The 18,501-nt window shown below is 41.8% G+C and overlaps 4 protein-coding genes across 15 annotated transcripts; 2 read left to right on the top strand and 2 right to left on the bottom strand.

The window, feature by feature from the left end:
• The first annotated feature begins 21 nt into the window (after positions 1–21).
• LOC124328334 (GRIP1-associated protein 1-like) lies at positions 22–2,593 on the top strand. Its single transcript, XM_046787078.1, has 9 exons — positions 22–267; positions 338–534; positions 602–868; positions 931–1,108; positions 1,169–1,536; positions 1,596–1,842; positions 1,901–2,067; positions 2,128–2,269; positions 2,366–2,593. The coding sequence occupies exons 1-8, from the start codon at positions 159–161 to the stop codon at positions 2,236–2,238; spliced, it is 1,644 nt and encodes a 547-aa protein (XP_046643034.1). The 5' UTR covers positions 22–158; the 3' UTR covers positions 2,239–2,269; positions 2,366–2,593.
• On the bottom strand, positions 2,304–12,173 carry LOC124328332 (FYVE, RhoGEF and PH domain-containing protein 1-like). 10 transcript variants are annotated; one of them, XM_046787069.1, is made up of 16 exons: positions 11,546–12,173; positions 11,183–11,264; positions 11,054–11,110; positions 10,463–10,688; positions 10,318–10,389; positions 8,667–8,757; positions 7,764–8,458; positions 4,986–5,547; positions 4,603–4,920; positions 4,394–4,532; positions 4,114–4,319; positions 3,561–4,019; positions 3,315–3,503; positions 3,099–3,245; positions 2,799–3,028; positions 2,304–2,739 (listed from the first exon to the last, which is right to left on the bottom strand). In XM_046787069.1, the coding sequence occupies exons 6-16, from the start codon at positions 8,739–8,741 to the stop codon at positions 2,685–2,687; spliced, it is 3,075 nt and encodes a 1,024-aa protein (XP_046643025.1). In that variant the 5' UTR covers positions 8,742–8,757; positions 10,318–10,389; positions 10,463–10,688; positions 11,054–11,110; positions 11,183–11,264; positions 11,546–12,173; the 3' UTR covers positions 2,304–2,684. The 10 variants fall into 10 exon arrangements, with proteins under 10 accessions (XP_046643025.1, XP_046643024.1, XP_046643028.1 ...); XM_046787068.1 differs by having other exon boundaries at positions 10,463–10,614; XM_046787072.1 differs by lacking the exon at positions 8,667–8,757 and having other exon boundaries at positions 10,463–10,614; positions 11,546–12,164.
• A 367-nt stretch (positions 12,174–12,540) lies between these two features.
• On the top strand, positions 12,541–15,380 carry LOC124328335 (P2R1A-PPP2R2A-interacting phosphatase regulator 1-like). 2 transcript variants are annotated; one of them, XM_046787080.1, is made up of 9 exons: positions 12,541–13,065; positions 13,137–13,224; positions 13,289–13,435; positions 13,500–13,633; positions 13,710–13,817; positions 13,875–14,057; positions 14,125–14,254; positions 14,318–14,669; positions 14,729–15,380. In XM_046787080.1, exons 1-9 carry the CDS (start codon positions 12,917–12,919, stop codon positions 14,839–14,841), a joined length of 1,404 nt encoding a protein of 467 aa, XP_046643036.1. In that variant the 5' UTR covers positions 12,541–12,916; the 3' UTR covers positions 14,842–15,380. The 2 variants fall into 2 exon arrangements, with proteins under 2 accessions (XP_046643036.1, XP_046643035.1); XM_046787079.1 differs by having other exon boundaries at positions 13,134–13,224.
• LOC124328333 (run domain Beclin-1-interacting and cysteine-rich domain-containing protein-like) lies at positions 15,292–18,451 on the bottom strand. Of its 2 annotated transcripts, XM_046787077.1 has the most exons (12): positions 18,365–18,451; positions 17,865–18,296; positions 17,717–17,804; positions 17,517–17,643; positions 17,316–17,457; positions 17,109–17,255; positions 16,654–17,048; positions 16,432–16,592; positions 16,178–16,360; positions 15,942–16,124; positions 15,729–15,882; positions 15,292–15,657 (listed from the first exon to the last, which is right to left on the bottom strand). In XM_046787077.1, the coding sequence occupies exons 2-12, from the start codon at positions 18,244–18,246 to the stop codon at positions 15,460–15,462; spliced, it is 2,160 nt and encodes a 719-aa protein (XP_046643033.1). In that variant the 5' UTR covers positions 18,247–18,296; positions 18,365–18,451; the 3' UTR covers positions 15,292–15,459. The 2 variants fall into 2 exon arrangements, with proteins under 2 accessions (XP_046643033.1, XP_046643032.1); XM_046787076.1 differs by having other exon boundaries at positions 17,865–18,448.
• Positions 18,452–18,501: the final 50 nt, after the last annotated feature.

Here is an 18,501-nt window from a genome sequence, read left to right as displayed (position 1 = left end):
ATCTAAGCTGACAACCCCCTAGAGGCCCAAATACTTACAAGGTTTTCTCCTAATGTTGTTTGTATTCCATAGCTCATTCGCAATCGTTTCTCTTTTTTTGTTCTTCTGTTTACTTGTTTCTTTGTTAACTACAAACTAGCCACATACATTTTTCAAAAATGTCATCCTCTATTTCCCACGAAGAATTTCATCGTCTTCAAACACAACTTCTGGATCTCCGAACAGCAAATTATACTTTGATGGAGGAATCGAATCGATACAAAAATGGTTTGCTGCGTTTCTTTGTGACCCCTTTCAACCATAATTGACGTTATTTCCTTAAAAATGTATTTTGCAGAAGCAAAAAATACTATTTTGAAACTTGATAGTTTGGAGAAAGAGTATCAAAAAGCCCAAAGGGCATTGGACAAGAGTAGGAAGGCAAAGGATGTTGAAATGTTATTTGCAGAGAATGATGCTTTACAAAACAAACTAATTTCTCAAGAAGAACAGTTCAGAGAACAAAACCAAGCACTTCTTCAAGAACTTGCTAATGTATGTTAATTAAACTTATTTGCTTCTACTTTTAATCAACTCTTAATGATCTGGTTCTCAATCACAGCTGGTTGCAGCAAATGAAAAACTTGAGGCTGCTGTCAAGTATCAGCAAGGTGATCATGAAGTGTCTGATGCAAACAGTCAGTGTGATTTGTCGACAGAATTTTACGAAAAACTTTTATTCGAAGAAAAGCAGCGTTTTGACCTGCTCAATGAGGAACTGTGTTTAAAGACCAGCCAAATAACTGAATTGACCACTACATTAAACGAAACGAAATCCAACCTTGACGCCGAAGTAAATGGTTTAAAAAGAAATATTTCAATTTTACAGGTACTATCGTACATTTTAAAATATCTGATTGAAAATATCTAAGCACTTGTTTTGATTTACAGATGGAAGCTGATAAAGTAGAACCTTTAACACAACAGCTGGAAAGTAATGTAGAGGAGAAAAATGCTATAAATGATGAATTCAATCAATTAAAAGAAAAAATTGAAGAAATGAAACATTCCTTTCAACAAGAGATATCTCAATTACAAGAAGGTCATAAAATGGAAATAGAAAGACAAAGTAAGATCTCCTTTGAATATTTCATATCAAGACATTTATCCTTACATAATTGTATTGCAGGAGCCATTCACTCCGAAGAAATGAAGCAATATGAAATTCAGATTGAATTGGCAGCCGCCCAACGAGCAGAGTTTGAAGACGAAGCCATACGAGCTCGCCAGGAAGCTCAAGATGCCCAAGAAGACGTTCGTATTTCTGAAAGACGTATTTTGTCCGTCACTGCCGATTTAAGGCGCCAGTTGCGTGGCGAACGCCGAAGAGCTGACAAACTTCAAGAGCGTCTACGTGACGTTGCAAGCGATAATTCCAATACGCTCCCGAAAGCCGACGCTTCCCTTGATCATGACAACTGTTCCGTCTCCTCTTGGAGTTTAATGAGTGGGCAGAATGACGCATCGGCTACTCCTTCCTCTCCTTTTCCACCAACGGTAAAATCAACAAATTCTATCAATTCGTCATCAACTTTTATCGATGACGATCTTTCCAGGATTCGCCTAGTAGTGGATCGGAGAAGAATGGTTCCCGGTCAGAAGGGGAACAACCTCCAGATTTGACAAATGAAAATGCGCGACTAGTTAATCGATTGGCAACAATGCAGCAAGAGAAATGGAGACTTGAGGAACGAGTTTTACATTTAGAAGAAACTAATGCAGCAATGGCTGATGAAATGGTCAAACGAGGCAAATTGATTCAGCATTATTGCATGGAAGGTCGATCTAGTCCAGCAAAACCTGGTATGAATTCCATTTCATTAAATATGATTGTTGTAAAACGATTTTTGTACATTTTCAGAGAGTTCGTCCATTTCGCTCAGTCCTGGTAGCGAAAAACTGAGCGTTCGTCGAATGGTGAGTCTCATCCGTCAGATTGGAGGTGATGCAGAAGGAGATACGGATAGCCAGCAACGTCGGCTCAGACGTATGCTCGAAGAAACTTTGACTAAAAATATGCATCTTCAGGTATTGGTATAAATTAAAATTTTTCCTTTTTTGGAAACTAAAATCCCTTTGGTTTTTTAGGAGGACATTGAGCGACTTTCACAGGAAGTTGTTCGTCTCAGTCAGATCGTCGGGGCCCATCATTTGCCGTCCTGTCACGTTGAAACTGCTGCTGTTATGAATTCAGCTTAGCTGTCACATTAACCATGACTTGCAAACGCTGGTAGATCTGACCCCATAATTTTTAACATATAATATCTTTTACAAAACTTTGTATTATTGCGAAAAATGCGGTTTAACAACGATGTTCGACATCAAGCGGCGAAGGAACTCGCGATTCGTTATATAAATTCAAAATGGAGATATGACAAAAAAGAAACAAGCGGCCCGTACCTTCCTCGTCTAGAATATCGATTATTACACATTTCAACATTTCGGAAGCGTATAGTGAGGGCGTGTGTTGTGTGCAATCCAGACAAGAATTATGTACAGCAAATGTTGCATGTTGAAACATAAAGAAGCTACAATAAACAAAACATACATACAAGGCTTTACAAACGATTCTTGATCAATATTTCTCTGTTTAAGTCGACGGATATGTGCACAATCTTTGGTATTTTCTGTCATTTTTTACAGCGTCATGATGGCGATGGCAAGTCAGCTTTAGCAGCCATTTGTAGAAACTGGACCCACCTGGGAAAATGTCCATCATTAAATACAATCTAGTGAATTAGAAAATAGATTTGAATTACTTCTCAGCTTCTTGTCGAGTCGGCGACTGGAACTGGTAGCTCTTATGGACATGGGCCATTTTAAATGAACGATCCCGTTCGGAAATCATTCCCACTCCGTCGCCGTTAGAAGTGCTGAGTTTACTGGCCTGGTCGACAACGGATTGCAGGTGACTAGGACTGGCACCGTCAGCCAGCAAACTACTTGAACCGCTAACCAGGGTGACAGCGAATCCCGGAACAGGTGTGGCCTATGATAAGACAGGTAAGGTTATTTAAGGTTGAATAATATCAATTTTATCTGGAATGATGCTCAATTACCGTCATGGCCCGGCTTTCGCCTTGATGGCTTCGATAAGAGTAAAGCACAAAATCAGAACGCAGGGCGAACCAGCGCCGCTGCCACGTTTTGCCACGGGTCTTGAGACTAAGGTATCCGCTCAGCACGGAAGGCGTCTCGACATCCACCTGAAATGAAGATTCCGGAACGTTAAACTAGATAAAATAATGCTAAATAAGATATAATTAAAAACAAACCTCCAAAAGACTTGATCGCAGACTGGGCGGTGAAGGAGCCGAGTCAGGCGTATGAACGGGCGAAATATTTGCCATTTCTCTACGTCCAGACGAAACGAGGACTTCGTGACAAGGGTCACAGACTCTCCACGACTTGGTGCTATCGTAAGGTAAGGGAAGTTTATGATTGGAGCACCGATTGCAAGCCACCTATCAAATGAATTTCAATAAATTTTCTCCTTCCAACTTAAATGTTGTCGTATTTACTCGTCCACAGGAGTAGCAGTGATGTTTGCGCTTCATGACGGAAAACTGTCCTTGGCAGTGGAAACATCTTGTAACGGAATCCATTCGAACGAGCGTAGGGGCCGCCTTACCCAGCGATGAGTCACTATTATCGGCATCTAAACTGGGTGGTCTGGCTTGTTGTTGCGACTGCATCGGTGAGATCCTGAGCGAAGATTTACGACGTGTCAATTCGGTCATGGCAGCATAAAGGCCGTCGATCCAAGCTTCCTTCTCCTCCTGAGTGCCCGTATACAGTTCAACCGTTTTGGCTCCTTCACGCAAGTAGAACGTATTGGCCGTTTCCAGGTTGTCACCTTCCAACACTTCCACATTAGAGACGGTGAAACGAGCACGAACGCGGTACGGTGGTAAACCGGCCCCGCCAATGACCCGATTAGGGATAAGTCGTGGTGAGCAGAGCAACAGCAAATCGGTGAACTAAACGCATTGGACGAAGCGAAACATTAAAAAAAAACTTTTATGGTTGGAACATAAAACTGAATGTGAGAAATAATATTTAAAAAAAACGTACCAGAAAGAGATAACGTTCTTGGTGGTCGCCGCTCCTGGCCGATATTTTGACGATTTTGCCCTCCTTCACCAGTTCGCGTGTGGGCGAGACGAGATCAACGGCGCCACCTAAACTCTCCTGAATTTCCAGCAGCTGTTTGAACTGGTCAATCTTCTTCATGGCTTCGTTGGCGTGATTAGCCGCTGTCGAAACCAAATGTAGCGCTTCTATACGTAAATAAAACAGACAGAAATTCGTGTCACGTCGTTATCGCCGCGCTGACATTGGGGGGAATTATTACTTTCGGTTTCCGCCCGGTCGGCCGAATCTTCTGGCAGCCTCCTCAGATAATCACGTAATAACATTTCGTAGCGAGGAACTCGTTGGATCGGCGTCAGCATGTGATGTTGAAGACTCAAATGGCCGCACTGGGGCAATTGCTGCGTGTTCAAAAATACATTTCCCATTAGCTTCTCTGACACTGGGGAGACTGTTTTAGGCTTTTATTACCTGAATTTCGTCGACGATGGCCACAAAACGAGGCGATTTCAGACTCATCGTGCTGATCAGATTCGTTGCGTGATCGAAATTGCGGACATATTCGGCGTACATTTTGAGAAACGGAGCGAAACTCGTCATAATATCACCAATTCTTCGTTCTTGTTGCTCTTGCTCTTCCCACTCTCTGAGACGCTCTTCCAATCTCGGTAGAAAAAAATCGTGGTGCAATTTAAAAAGCGATTTGATGTTGGAAAACATTTGCGGAATCAAATCCTGTGCAAACATTCCGTGCGCTCGGTTTTCCTGGTCGATCCGAAACTGGAACACCTTCAACCGCAATCATCAAATGACATTATTCATTTGTAGCGGCCAAAAAAAAATTAATAATTTACCTGATCGAGCAAGTGTAAAATGTCAACATAAGTCCGTTCAGTGTGTAAAAGTTCAAGAGCGACACGATGCGCTCGATCACGACGTGGATCTCCTTCCACGACCAGGATGCTAGCCCTAGGATCATTAAACGATCCTTCGTCAGAGGGTAGCCTGGAAGACTCTTCCGGATCGTTGGTGGAATCATCCGCTGGCTGCTCCTCGGCAGTGGTATCGTGCACGACGCTGTTGCGAGCGCTGATGCTGTCAATGTACAAGATACTCTGCGATGGACTCAGCGTCGATTCGCCAAACGCCGTAGCCGAAACACGAGGACTGATTCCGTCGATTCCACTGTCGGCATCTGAAGTAGTGGACGATGTGGTGGTCGCTTGGGAGGAAGACAATCCGGATGAGGAAGAAAGTCGAGCGGCTGAAACTCGATGACCGCCGTGAGGTCTCCTGTTGGCTGGTGGTTCTTCCTTACTGGTTTCTTCATCTTCTTCTTCGCTTTCTGTTTCCGACACGGCCTCATAGATTCCGTCGGATGGATAATTGGCCTCGGTCGTCTCCTCCGTCCGGATCCTGTGTGAACAACATTTCCGGAATTTAAATTTTGCACATGAAAACACATTTTTTGTTTCTCTCTTTTTTGATAACTGACAAATCTTCCGGTTGAAAAACATGTTTTCTTTCTTCCTGGGCCGGAATTCCGCCGCTGCTTCCATATATTACAACGAGACAAAAAAGAAATAGGGGGAAAAACGGAGGGGAGATAACACCTTCTTGAGCTTTTCTTCTCTCGTCTGTCTCTCTCTTTCACACCCCTTAAAGACTAAGAGTGTGGGCGCCGGAGTAGCTAGAGTATTTCTGGAACACCCGTTGCTCTCTTTTTTTACTGTGACCAAAAGAATGGGAAGAGAAAAGTGTCAACCTAACGACATCCAGGCCTGTTCCAAACTATGTGTTTCTTTTTCCAGATTAGAGAGAAAAGACGATGCGCTCGATTCATTATAGGACGAACCCCCGTACAAAAATTCCAAAGGTGCTTTCCACTTGTTTTCTTTGTTTCTCGGCAACGCCAGCCAGCGGATTAACCAGAAACATGGGAGGTATAGTACTGTCCATTTGGGTTTGTCCGTCGTATTATTACAGGGGAAAAAACAAAAAATTAGGGGACACACCAGCTGTTGTTCCCCGAGTCACGCACCTCTGATTCTTTCCGACACATCGATCGATGATTGATGGTGTGGGGGTGAGTCTCTTAATTGACTTACCATTACCCTGGCATATTGCCTTTTTCCCCCTGTAACAACAGACACAAAGATATGCCGGTCAATATCGGTGGGGTGCTGTGCACAGCGGGCAACGTAACCACTCTCAGGTTCAGTGGGGGGGACGAAATGAACGAAAAGAATTTCCAAATTTACTAAAAATTCCTGTCTGGACCATCCGACCGACCACATTACACCCGGAGCCTTAAACATTTTCCACTCAGGGTTTTTTTTTTACGCCCGTGTAGTGTAGGGCAGGCAGGCAGGCTGGCAGTAATACAAGAGGAGGAGGAGGAGGAGGAGGATGAGAAAAATCGATTTTGAAACTCACATGCGACGAATAAAGATGCGCTGAGAATGAGTAGATAGGCAGGTTAGCCATGGCCACCAACCGGTATTAGTCCATTTGACAGAGCCCGTCATCATATTCGAACAAATTGGCACATTTCTCAACAACTTAAAACAAATAGCACATCCTTTTTTCTTGTGAAATAGCAACCAAGATTTCTATAGATCCGATGGAAGACTTTGTGGACGATGTGGAATAGCTACCGCTCGCTTGGGAGGCTGGAACAGCAACTGGCCGAGGGGTTTTAGTAGTGAAGGGATCGACGGCGTCGGTGTAGGGGGATAGAATGAGAGAAGAAGAGAAGAGCCCGATGAAAAGAAGGGCAAAGAGGAACGTATAATATATAGTAGTATAGAGAGAAGGAGGGTTAGGGTACAAGGGGGGAGATTTGGTAGAGAAACGGAAATAGCCGAAGAGAGAGAGAGGGAGGTCTTTTGTACAAGAAAATACATAAAGAAGAAGAGGGGAAAGGTCCCATTGACAGATTCCTTCTTGCATTTTCTCGAGGAGGATCCAGCCTATGCATTCTCTCTCCCCCCTCTAGACATCCAATAGAAACATCACGTGACCTTACCACCCAAATCCCCCCCCCCCCAATAAATGGATATAAAATCGAATAAAAGATTGGGTATAAGGGGAGAAAGACTATAGTATACACAATTTACCTTTGGCTAGAGTTTTATAGCTTTCTTTCTAATAGCGGCGCACTTTCGATTTCCTTTTGTTTTTATTGGAGTACACGGAGCTGATTCGGCAAAAAAAAAACGGCGAACATCTGGGGTCCCATTAACCACTAAGGCTGTCGATATTACTTTACAATTGAAAAAAAAGGACACAAAAGAACAAAACACCTTTTCGTGTTAAATGCACCGCTACTTCTTGGCCGTTTTGCGGAAGCGGTTCAGTCGGTCAAAGACCTGGCTATCGATCCCCCCATTCCTAAAAAAAGACGCACAGTAGTAGGTGGTATATATAGATCGAGTCTATACTAAAGGTGATGTGTTTTCCCTTCTTAAAAATGCTCCAGTTTTTTTTTTCTCTCCGCATTCCGGTGAAATGCGTTTTCCTTCATAAAGCGGATGATGGATTTTTTCTTCTCTCTCTTTGGTGGGAAGCGAAGGAACAACAACAAACGCCTGTGAAACCTTGCCAGTTGAAATGGAAAAATAGATTTTTACCTGTATTGATTGACGGAAGCGGATTGGACGACGACGCTCCTGGATGATCGATAATGGACGCGAGCAGCGCCGTCCAATGGGAAACGAAGAAAAAGTGAGTGCGATTTAAGACGTTCCAGCTCTTCGTTAAAAACTTGGCTGGTCGACTCGTTGGGAGCCGGAAGGAGCGGCGTCCAAGCCGGTCGCTCCGCCGTCCAGTACAATTCCGTCCGAGGTCTGTGTCGAATAGCTGGCGGTCGAAACATGGCCGGCGGCTCAAGTATCGTCTCAGTAACACAGCCGCCGGAAACGACCACCGTCGTCAGCAGACTGGTATCCTCTCCACCACTGGATGTTATTTTGCAGCTGTCCGCCAGATGATCTTGAAAATCCTTAGGTGGAGTGATTACAGACTCCTCGGCGCCAGCACCACTGATTGCAATTGGATCACCGTCCAGACTGCAGCATTTCAGCTGCTGCTGGTGGTGACGAAGTTTTTGACGTTCCATTTTAACGTCTCGGGACGTCTTGGATGCAATCACATGGCTCACTTGTCGACCGGTTGAATAGACGGGGACGGACTGATGACGCAAAATGGCGCAACTACGACGGTCACTACGTTTCCCCTTCAACGAAAGAAGCCAGTCCTTTTTGTCGTAATTCAGTCCCCGCCAATCGACTCCATCGCCGTGAATGTCCGGCAGACAAGACGACGCCTACACCACCACGCGAAAGAAAAATAAAATAAATACAAGAGAAATCAAATTACGACACTGGTGCCATCCTGCGTGGAAGTTTCTATATATCTGCACACGCAATCAAGCAGACAAGAGACATCCAGACAAATATTAAATCAATAAAAAGTTATATCAAGGCTTCTGGTTATGACATTCCCGGTGCGGATCACAACAACACGATTCTAACCGTCTCGCATGATGAGGAATCATCGAATTTGACGAAGCGAAGTAGACGAACAGGTTGATGATTTACATCTTCCATGTGACAACTCAACAACCTTTTGAAATAAACAAAAGCGGATAGAAAGAAGAAGAAAAAAGGGGGGGAGGAAATCGTTAGAAGAGCTGCGCGAGTGTTTTCACATGAGCAGGTGAGGCTGCACTCCCTCGACATCTTCCCTCCAGCACGGCAGATCAATAAAAACCCAGGGCACACTATAGGTTATCTTTTTTTATCTGGTAACATGTTCACGTTTGAGCTACGTAGAATCATGGCTTTTGCGAAACGCTTTCCTTGGTAATTTAGTCCTAGACGAGATAAATGTGTTACACATCTAAGAAACAGCTGGCGTAGGGTCCGTCGTTGAATGAAACACGAGCGGATTTGACGTCGGAACGTTCCTACAACTGTTTAATAAATGAACCGACTCTCTCGTCTTGAATGAGCTTATAAAAAATTGCAACTTTTTTATTTTTTGTCTCTGATGGGAAACAACAAGGCGTTCCTAAGTTAATAATCCCGGCTACCGGTGTTGGCTTTTCAAAGCGTTGCTATGGCAATGCCATCAAAAGGAATTTGAAAAATGAGTGTACCCCTTTTTGGCTGGTGCTCCGTGTTCTCCGAAATATCAGACGATAAGAAGGTGACGGCTGTTCATTGTCAATCTGACATGACGGCTAATTCTGGAACACGCGTTTATTTCCATCGATAAATCGCTCACAATGGGAGACGGAGAGACTGGGGGGAAATCAAATGGAAACGACGCAATCCGCCCAGTGAAAAGGAAAAAAAAAGACGAGAAAATTGAGCTCACAGGACTTACTTATTGGCACACCAGGACTTTTCTGACTCTATCCCCAGTCTAAAACGTTGTCGCAATCCACACGTTATCTGAACGACGACTGAGGGCAAGGGGAGGTTGGGTCCGGAAATCGATAAGAAGGAGCAGTCACGGCGGCGTTGCGGCGGCCCAGTGTTACACTAAAGGGCGTTGTTTGTTCAACCCTGAATGAAACACACACGCACACTGGAGGTGTATTACGTGAATCTCTCGGAAGGAAACTGTTTCCCAGTCAACCGCGTTTCGACATCCACCATTTTCTGGGAAATTCAAACGACCCGGATGAGCTGGCCTGTCTCGCAACTTGGAAAACCAAGTAACCCCCGCGTCACTAGGCGTCCCTTTCGCTATTTTTGAAGCAAGCCAGCAATAATAACCGGCCACGGCGGACGGCGGAACCGGACTCTCCACAACGGGAGCGACGACTATGACGAGACGTGGGGAGTAGGAAAACCGAGGGTTGGGAGGGTAGAAACCGAACGCGCAGGAACCGGCGGGACTAACAGAGTAAAAGAAAAAAAAAAAATGGAAAAAGAAAAGGCGGAGATTTGGTTCCCGATGCCGCCTGACTGTCAAAGTTACCCAAACCGAGCCCACCCACTTTGCCGGGACAAGATGAGCCTTTTTTGTTTCTTTTCCCTTCTTGTTTTATCAACAACTTGGCACGACTTCATTGGCCTTTTTCTATCTCTTCAAAAGTCTACTTTGATCTTAAACAGGGCTCAGGGGATTAGAATTTACAAAAAACCACAGCCATTGTGCAATTTGACATTTTACCTGTACTCGACGTTGTCGAGTGAAGCCAATGACGAGGAAGGATTTCTAAGTTAATTTGGGAGATTTCTTTTCCTAGGAGAATACAAATTAAATATTTTACAGTTTAACCTATATTTAAAAAGAAACAAAACAAATATTGACGTACCTTTTCTGTCTCTGGGTATGATTGAAGGAAGTGAGATTTTTAGAACGGATCTTACAAGAAAGCGTTGATGGAGTGTAAACAAAGCAAACTGTAAATAGGATGTTTTGCCAAGAATGGATATTTTTCTTTACTTCTTCGCTGTCGTCAACTTCCTAGAGGTGGGCGAACATAATTATTTACATTCAATGGAGTCCATTACAGTCTGTCGTCACCGAAATAATGATTGCTATAAAAACAAGTACAGGATTTTAAATATTTCTGAAGCCAAAGAAACGAATGGAATAGGAACGTTCGTTAAATGAGTTAAGTTGGAAAACGAAAATTTAGATTATTAACCAAGTTCGAGCCATGGATGTTATTCCATAGCTCTGACTAACTAGACTGACTTTCCGCATTTTGGAGCCACATACTTGGCATTGCCGTAAAAGCAGACGACTTTTTTTTTTTAAAGTTGGCGGGCTAAAAAAAACTAGTTTAACAATCTCGGCTGACTTCTTGCTTTCTATCGTCAAAATAAAAGTATGCTTGTTACTAGGCTGGAATTCGATTTTCCCTCAAATTAATTAATAGTATTTAAGTACTAGAACTTACTCAAAAGTCATGTTATTGGAAAAACAGAAACAGCTCAGCAGATTTGCAGCAAGCACACTATATTTGAATTTTAAAAGTTAATAAAAACAGCATTAAAATGTCAATTTCTTTTAAACACAATACACTTACTCAATAATAGGTCAACAGTGTCTAAGGAGTGCCTACTGTATTTTGAAGTCCTTACTCCATCTGGTTCGCCCATTCAATAATCCTTTGAAATCCATAGAATGATCAGTCTAAGCTATACATTATTGGTACTCATAGAAAAACTTGATGTTCTTGTTGTATAGTAGTATCATTGCTGTAGCATATTTAACATTGCTTCCTAACAACAATATAAACACCAGAAAATAAAGCTACTAACCAAAGGAAAAGAAATCCAAACTGTCTAATTTAATTTCTAGGTTTACTAAAGTTAAATAAATATTGTAATTACATTTTTACAGTAGAAGGATAACAAAGCATTCCTGCTTGAAAAAGAAAATACAATACCAGATATTCAGATAAATTTTTACTGGAGCGAAAAGACGTAAACCCAATTTACATTTCCTTTCGACTGCTAAGTAAAAACTGGCTGAATTAAAAAACAAGTGTCCCATCACATTGTTGCCACATTGATCAACCAGTCCAGCCACAGAGATCAATCAAACGCATGTATGTAATTAACTAGTTAGTTCTAAAGGTAGTAAATTGTAATTAGATTAAATTTATCGTCGTAAGGTGTCCAATTTCTTTGGTTAATGAAATGATGACAAAAGATTCATTGACAAGGAAAGGAAAACAAATAGGAAACTAGCGTAATTTGAATACAAGACCACTCCTCTTAAAAAAAATAAACAAAACATTCCAAACGTAGAAACCAACTTGTTCAGATTGAGGTTGTTGTTTTTTACTGCTTCTGTAATTGGATACTACCCGAGTACGACCGGTACGACATGAAAAGGTTAGCGATTCATAACACGATTTGTTCGAGCAATTCTTTTGTTTGTCTATGCTTTAAAAAAAAAAAAACCTTACGTATCCTGAGGAAACTTGAGTAATTCAGTCAACTACAGCAGGAATCCAATGGCATATTTTGCGAATCCAGTAGTCGGAATTTTTTCAAAAGGAATAGGCTAAACTTAACGGGGGAAAACTACAAAATAGCATCCGTTGAAAATTGAATTGGTATCAATCACGATGCGCTTTTTTTTAATAATAAAAAATATGTAATAGCCTAGTATATAAACTCTTGCGACGCAAATTGTTTTCTTTTTTTTTATTGCGAATTGGCGCCAGCAGCGTCTGGGTTCCGCCGAGCCGACGGAAGGTCCCACACTCCCACGCAGGGCCCATCAAGACAAACAAAAAGAGATAAAATAAACACAATTGTCAAAATTGTTCATTTAAGTTTATATGTGCACTAACTATATGATTCTCACAAGTCACAAACTAAATATAAACTAACCTTGAATCTTGCAAGGACGCCGTGAGAGAAGAGACTCCAAGCGTTAGATTGGGAAGCCAGAGAAAAGCAGAAGACGAAATTCAGAAGAGGTGGCGTTTCGTTTCGCTTGGCTCTTTATTTCGGTTTATATAGTTTACGTCGTTCTATAGTTGCCATTTTGTTGAGATTTATATGGTTTCCCTCAATTGTACATTTCTTGAGATAACTACGATCAGCAAGTGTTTACATTTCATTCCGTCAGTTAGTGCGAGCGTTATTTAAGGGATACAAATTATGCCAAATCTGGAATGATTAGCAGATGTCATGCTCCGTAATCCGGATGCTTTTGACCTCTACTGTATGACGCCAGAAAAGGTTTTCTAGCTTCTTTTGTTTCAATATTGTATTGCTCAGCTATATATTCTGTTGGCTATTCAATGGATGTGGACCCACCTTCTCTTCCACATCCTGTTTTAAAAAGATGCTCTAGTGCCCCAATGATTAATGACTGTGAGACAGAAGCTGGTGCCGTAGCAACATCCCCTGCTACGGCCTCATCAGCCAGCACAGCCCCTTCACTTTCCAGGTTTGATTCATGTTTAATTTTACTACGATTTCCAGTAAAATGAAATCACAATTTTTTTATCTTTTCAGTAGAACATCACCCACATTTATTTTGTGTTCCACATTTGAACCAAGGACCAGAAGATTTAGTGCAAGTTTTAGCCCATTGCATTCCCCTGGGGTGAGTGAAATTTGAATACAGTAAAGTTTGTCAATATTTTACTCATTTTTACTCTGTGTGGTAGACACCCGCAAGCCCAAGAGTCCCTCCCTCCAGAGTTAGCCAACTAAAGAAAGAAGAAGCTTGTGATGCTGTTGGCAGAGAAGTTGCCAGTGAAAAAGAGTTTCAGTCCACTTTACAAATCTCAGCCTCCTGGGAGGATCTGTCTCTGGTGAAAACAATTCCGACAAGATTTTTCTAGACAAGTCATTTGTAACTGTTTCTTATATTTTTAGAGTGATACTGATTCAAAAGAGACTAAAACTGAGCCTCAAAAAAGGCCTTCCTCCGCTTGCACGGAGCCCATTCATGTAACTTTACCTAACGGACTGTCACCCTTTGTTTCGTCTCCTTATCCCTCACCAACAAGGTAAGAAGTCCTTTGACTTGGTGAGCTTGAAAGCAGGAATGTTATGTAAAATGTTATTGTATTATACCTACCGTAGGGTCAGTGGTCGTCAATGTTTTTCGCCATCCATGCAAATTCCTGTTAGGAACTCGTCATTCTCGCCAACTCCCAGCCCCAGTCCTACAAGAAAAACGTTTTATACAAGGTAAACAAAATTTGTTTCATTTTTTTGAAACCCTCTAATAATAATTTCATTGTGTAGTCGAAGAAGTCTCTCTCCGATAGCCATTCGCGCCAGTTCTCTTGGACCGGTTAAGAGAAAATGTGATTTAGAAGAGCGAGGCGATTCTCCTTGGGGTCCTCATAAAAAGTACCAACATTTTTCACCGGCCAGCAGTATTTCTGGTGTGAGTGGTCCACTTTTGGTCACCCAAATTTCATCTAGGTAACTTTTGATTCCATTCATTCGTTTGATTTTTAAGTTAATTTTGTTATTGTTTAAAAAATTACAGTGGAGAAAGCGGTGAAAGCTCTGGCGGAGTTTCCATCGTTAGCCGTAATAATGTGATCCCTACACCCGATTCTCATTCGGCATCGGCCAGCCCGTCGGATTCTGGTTCTAATAATCCTTCACCACTTCAGGTATCATATGTTGTCTGTATTTCCCTTTACTTGTACTCTATAAATTTATATTCGTTTTTTAAGGTATGCAAACTGGTCGATAGTCCATCTAACAGCCCTAGTGGGCGCCGTAGTAGCATTGGAGTTGGAGGTGAAAGCAGTGGTAGTCGTTCTCGTGATCGCACTTCATGCGTCGTCCCATCTCCATTAGCCGCTACCAACACGATTGAAGATATAGAAGGAGAATACAAAAACAATTCAAGCAGTAAAGAGCGAAAAGATTTCTCTAGGCTCTTTGTTCCAATTCAATCGCCTTCACCTGGAGCCATGGACTGCTGTACGGGGGATAGCGAAGAGTCTCTAGCCAATAATCATCTCGATTTCTCAACCAACAAAATTCGTGAACCAGTTTCTAAAGATTATTCCGTTGCTATGGGTAAATCAAACTGAAATTTACTGATAAGTGTTTCGAGAATTAAGTCTTTCTTTTCTCAGGCGCGGATTATGGCACCATGGATGAAAACATGGATGAACCGCTCATGGTTTCATCACAGGAACATACGATGAGCGTCGACTCTAGTCTCTCTCCTATGGATCCTTCCGTTTAATCCGTATTTTTGACAGAAAAATCCATTGTCTTGTCTTTTTTCTCTTTCAAGACAAATGCCCCCTTGCCCTGATTCGCCTTTTCCTTACGCTTTTTTTAGTCAACAAACACGGGATATTTTGTAGGAGCAGAAACCCGACGCAGTTTAGACGTCCGTTGATAAAAACCTGTCGAAGTGAGAAACAATTTGCGCCCACGTTGTCGCACAGCCTTGTTTCTTTACACGAGTTCCAAGTTACTTGTTGCCAACCCCTGCCTATTATTATACATTTTTGTCACTTTGCTTACATATGCGGTCAAACATATGCAGTGATTGGATGTCCCATTTTTATTTTGCCCTCAATTAGTAGTCTGTTCGTTCAAAAATTATTTACCCTTCGAGTGGTTTTCCGCTCGTTGCCATGACACATTAGAAAACTGCGGGGATTCGAAATTGAAAACATTATACTAATGGAATTTGAAGAGTTTCATCTTTAGAATTGGCATGTTGTTACACCAACACTGTCCACCCCCGACCGAAAATATAAATCTCAATGTTAATATTTGTTTGTCTTATACTACAATGACTATGCACAAGAAGAATAATTAATGCCTATTAAGGGAGGTGGGCATTCGCTTTTCAAGTGATTGGGGATTTGTTCACTTGCAATCGCCGAGCAATCCTTTGGCAGCGAGGACATGACGCCGGGTTGCTCCAACATGGACGATGAAAGCAGCTACCGCACTGACTGCAGCGTATTACCGTGTCGACTTGAAATGGAAAGATCACTTCAGAAGAACTGCACTTCTCGCAAAGGAAGCCGCGAGCTTTACACAACTAAGAGTTACATGGAAAATAAAAAGGTTACCGCTGATTAGAAATGAAAATGGCAAACAAGTACGACATACCTCGCAATGGATAATGTGATTCATGCCACTTGAAACGATTTGGCGTAAAAGCTGGAATAGTTCACCCGAATTAACTCTAGTCAAATCATAGAGCGAATAAATCTCGGGATCCTCAAGCCAATCGGCTGATTGTTTTCGGAAATCTTCCCAAATACTAAACAAAAAAGTTAAAATATTAGAAGACCCCAAAATAAATAAATAACAGCGACATACTCTGTGCCGAATCGGCAAATACGTAGGAATTCTGCGACGTTTATAAGCTGCAACCGTAGTTCAAGCACTTTGTTCAATTGTCGGCAACGACGGTACAAAAGGGGATTGATGTAACCCAAACGGAAAAGTGAATCAAACCACATGCGTTCCAGCAGGTCATAGGAAAAGTTTGATACAGGATACCTAAAAAAATCAATTAGATCTTAATTTTTAACCAGAGCGGAAAACGTTTATACTTTCTAAAATCCCATTTCTTGAAAATCCGACTAGGAACGACGAAAGTTTTGTTAGAGTGACAGGCTGTGCAGAAATAACGTCCTAAGTAGTGACAATAACGGAAGTTGTGACTGTGTTCGGGTTCAACTCTCATGCCACACCCTGCACAACGGTAGTTCTGTTTGGCCATAACGACCTTGAGGCTATTGGTAAAATGCACGATAAAATTATCACAAATGCTATCACGTATTGATGATCAGTCGTGGTTTCTTACTTGGGTGATGTGTAGACAGCGAAGACGATTTGAGGGCGTGGCGGTGCCCACTCGTTATTTCCGCGGAGGCTTGTCATCTGTCCTTCGTCAATTTCGTTTTCTTTTAATTGCATGAAGGGATCGTCAGGATTGACGGGCCAACTTTGAGGCATAGGTAACAGCTACATAGAATAAAATTAATTATCAGTGAATATGTGTTGCTGGGATTAGACGGGCTGTTACGTGTTGTGGAGCATCTTTCTCTGAGACGAGCCACTCCATTTCAGATTCGTTTGGTAGCCGGAGTTGACTAAAATGACCTAAAAGACTAAGAGCAATATTTTCGGCAGAGACGGTAGATTCATTTAAAGGAGTTGAAGGCGTAGAAGTGGACACTGGTGAAGGAGGTGATGGACTAAACAGGGCCCGTCGGCTAGTCGATTCACTGCTGATTCGATGTTGGTTGACGGCAATAGGAGCGCTAGGCATTGCCGCGGCAGAATCTGAAGCATTTTCAGTGAGAAAACCCGAACTCATTCGAGACACTAATCGCGAATGGACGCGTTTCAAACGAGCAAGTTTTCGGGATCTACGTCTTTCTTTCTCAATTGCAGAGCAAAAAGAAGTAAATGATATACCTGCATCCAGAAACGATTAATCTTATCAGAAGCTCTCAATTGTAATTTAGATAAAAGTACCAGAATCAATATGTTCCATTGCGCCATTCTTTTTAAAATCCGCAAACAGAATTGCTGAAGCCAACGAACTCGAGGGAGAAAAAGGAGGGGTCATTGTGGAAACACTAGATTCGGGTGAAATGCTACAGTCTGTAGCCGCATTGGAAACTAAAAAAAGAAAGAAAAAATGTAAGCAAAGCAATCGATGAGATTAATGACTGAACTAACCAAAATGTTTATCACTAAATGCTGATTGTAATTCGAATTTCATTTGACGTATTTCTTCGTCACTCTCATCGTTGAGATCACTTTTTATTAACTGGTCGTCTTCTTCTTCTTCTTTACTGTCTGTCCATTTGTAGAATTTTGTCTAAAATGAAATAACAAATGAATGCAATTGTCATTTAAATGCTATTTTACTCATCCTACTTCTTCAATGGCAGCAATCATGGCTTCAGAAACACTGAAATGTGCATTTTCTCTATCAAGCTCTGGACCAATTTTCCTTGATTGATTGGACATCAAATAATCCACTAGTGATTGACCTCTTTGTCTTCTATTGATTAAGAGTAAAAATTATCAGTTTTTGCTGATAGTGGTTTTGTAGGCTGATTTCTGACATTACTTACTTTGGATACTCATGCCCTCCTGCAGCCACAACAATAGAACTTCCACCATCATCCAAGAAACGAGGCCTACCAGGCTTCTGTGAACTGTCTGTAAAACAACAAAAATGGATTATCTATAAATCTTTAGAGATAAAATCTTAAAATATACCTTGTACATTTCCAGAGACATTCCCAACTTGAATGAATGGGGAAATTTTATGTCTATCAGAGGAAGCGGAGCTCAGGCCAGTGCAGTCTGAAAAAGATCTAACATGTTTTGATCTGTGCTGGTGAGTGGGTTGTGCTTTCACTACTTCATTTGCAGGTTTAGAATTTAGGTCATCAGAATTTCCCGTAGCCATCTCTTGTTTGATTTCAATTTGATCTGTTGTACATAGCTTTTCATTTACATTTAATTCAGTAGCTGTATTTCCTAAACAAGATTCTGATGCAGAGATTTCTCTGGTTTTAACTGGAGCTAGGGCAACTTTTGGGATGCATCCGGTGTTCACAGCTGAGATGTTTTCGTTTTCTCTCTCGATCATAGTCATGTTACTCAACCTAAGGGAGATTCCTTAGAGCATTCGTTGAACTGACCAATCTAAAACGTTTTACGATAAAATAACTTATGCTAGAGTAACTTCTAACTTCCAATCTTAAATTATGTACATTTTCTAGTGACTCAAGTGGGAGTATTCCTTTTCACCTTTCTGTATATTATGGCGTCTGCAGACTGAATTGTTGACGGGAGTGCACAGCGCCATTGGGGTGTGGCGAGCAAAAATGAAAATAGGAAACCCGCTTAC

Source organism: Daphnia pulicaria, chromosome 3, assembly GCF_021234035.1.
Source record: "Daphnia pulicaria isolate SC F1-1A chromosome 3, SC_F0-13Bv2, whole genome shotgun sequence".
Taxonomy (NCBI): Eukaryota; Metazoa; Arthropoda; class Branchiopoda; order Diplostraca; family Daphniidae; genus Daphnia; species Daphnia pulicaria.
This window is presented reverse-complemented; position numbering and strand designations above follow the sequence as displayed.

What these genes read in the sequence shown, in the direction of transcription:
- LOC124328333 (XM_046787077.1), bottom strand. Translation starts at nt 18,246, where the DNA reads ATGACTATGATCGAGAGAGAAAACGAAAACATCTCAGCTGTGAACACC. An exon ending in AATGGAACATATTGATTCTG is followed by an intron (nt 17,049 to 17,108) that starts GTACTTTTATCT and finishes TTCTGGATGCAG; the next exon opens with GTATATCATTTACTTCTTTT. An exon ending in AGAAAGATGCTCCACAACAC is followed by an intron (nt 16,593 to 16,653) that starts GTAACAGCCCGT and finishes TATTCTATGTAG; the next exon opens with CTGTTACCTATGCCTCAAAG.
- LOC124328334 (XM_046787078.1), top strand. Translation starts at nt 159, where the DNA reads ATGTCATCCTCTATTTCCCACGAAGAATTTCATCGTCTTCAAACACAA. An exon ending in GAAATATTTCAATTTTACAG is followed by an intron (nt 869 to 930) that starts GTACTATCGTAC and finishes TTTGATTTACAG; the next exon opens with ATGGAAGCTGATAAAGTAGA. An exon ending in CTAAAAATATGCATCTTCAG is followed by an intron (nt 2,068 to 2,127) that starts GTATTGGTATAA and finishes TTGGTTTTTTAG; the next exon opens with GAGGACATTGAGCGACTTTC.
- LOC124328335 (XM_046787079.1), top strand. Translation starts at nt 12,917, where the DNA reads ATGGATGTGGACCCACCTTCTCTTCCACATCCTGTTTTAAAAAGATGC. An exon ending in ACAGCCCCTTCACTTTCCAG is followed by an intron (nt 13,066 to 13,133) that starts GTTTGATTCATG and finishes TTATCTTTTCAG; the next exon opens with TAGAACATCACCCACATTTA. An exon ending in GCCCATTGCATTCCCCTGGG is followed by an intron (nt 13,225 to 13,288) that starts GTGAGTGAAATT and finishes TCTGTGTGGTAG; the next exon opens with ACACCCGCAAGCCCAAGAGT.
- LOC124328332 (XM_046787065.1), bottom strand. Translation starts at nt 8,873, where the DNA reads ATGTCGAGGGAGTGCAGCCTCACCTGCTCATGTGAAAACACTCGCGCA. An exon ending in AAGAACGTTATCTCTTTCTG is followed by an intron (nt 4,020 to 4,113) that starts GTACGTTTTTTT and finishes CAATGCGTTTAG; the next exon opens with TTCACCGATTTGCTGTTGCT. An exon ending in GCGAAAGCCGGGCCATGACG is followed by an intron (nt 3,029 to 3,098) that starts GTAATTGAGCAT and finishes GTCTTATCATAG; the next exon opens with GCCACACCTGTTCCGGGATT.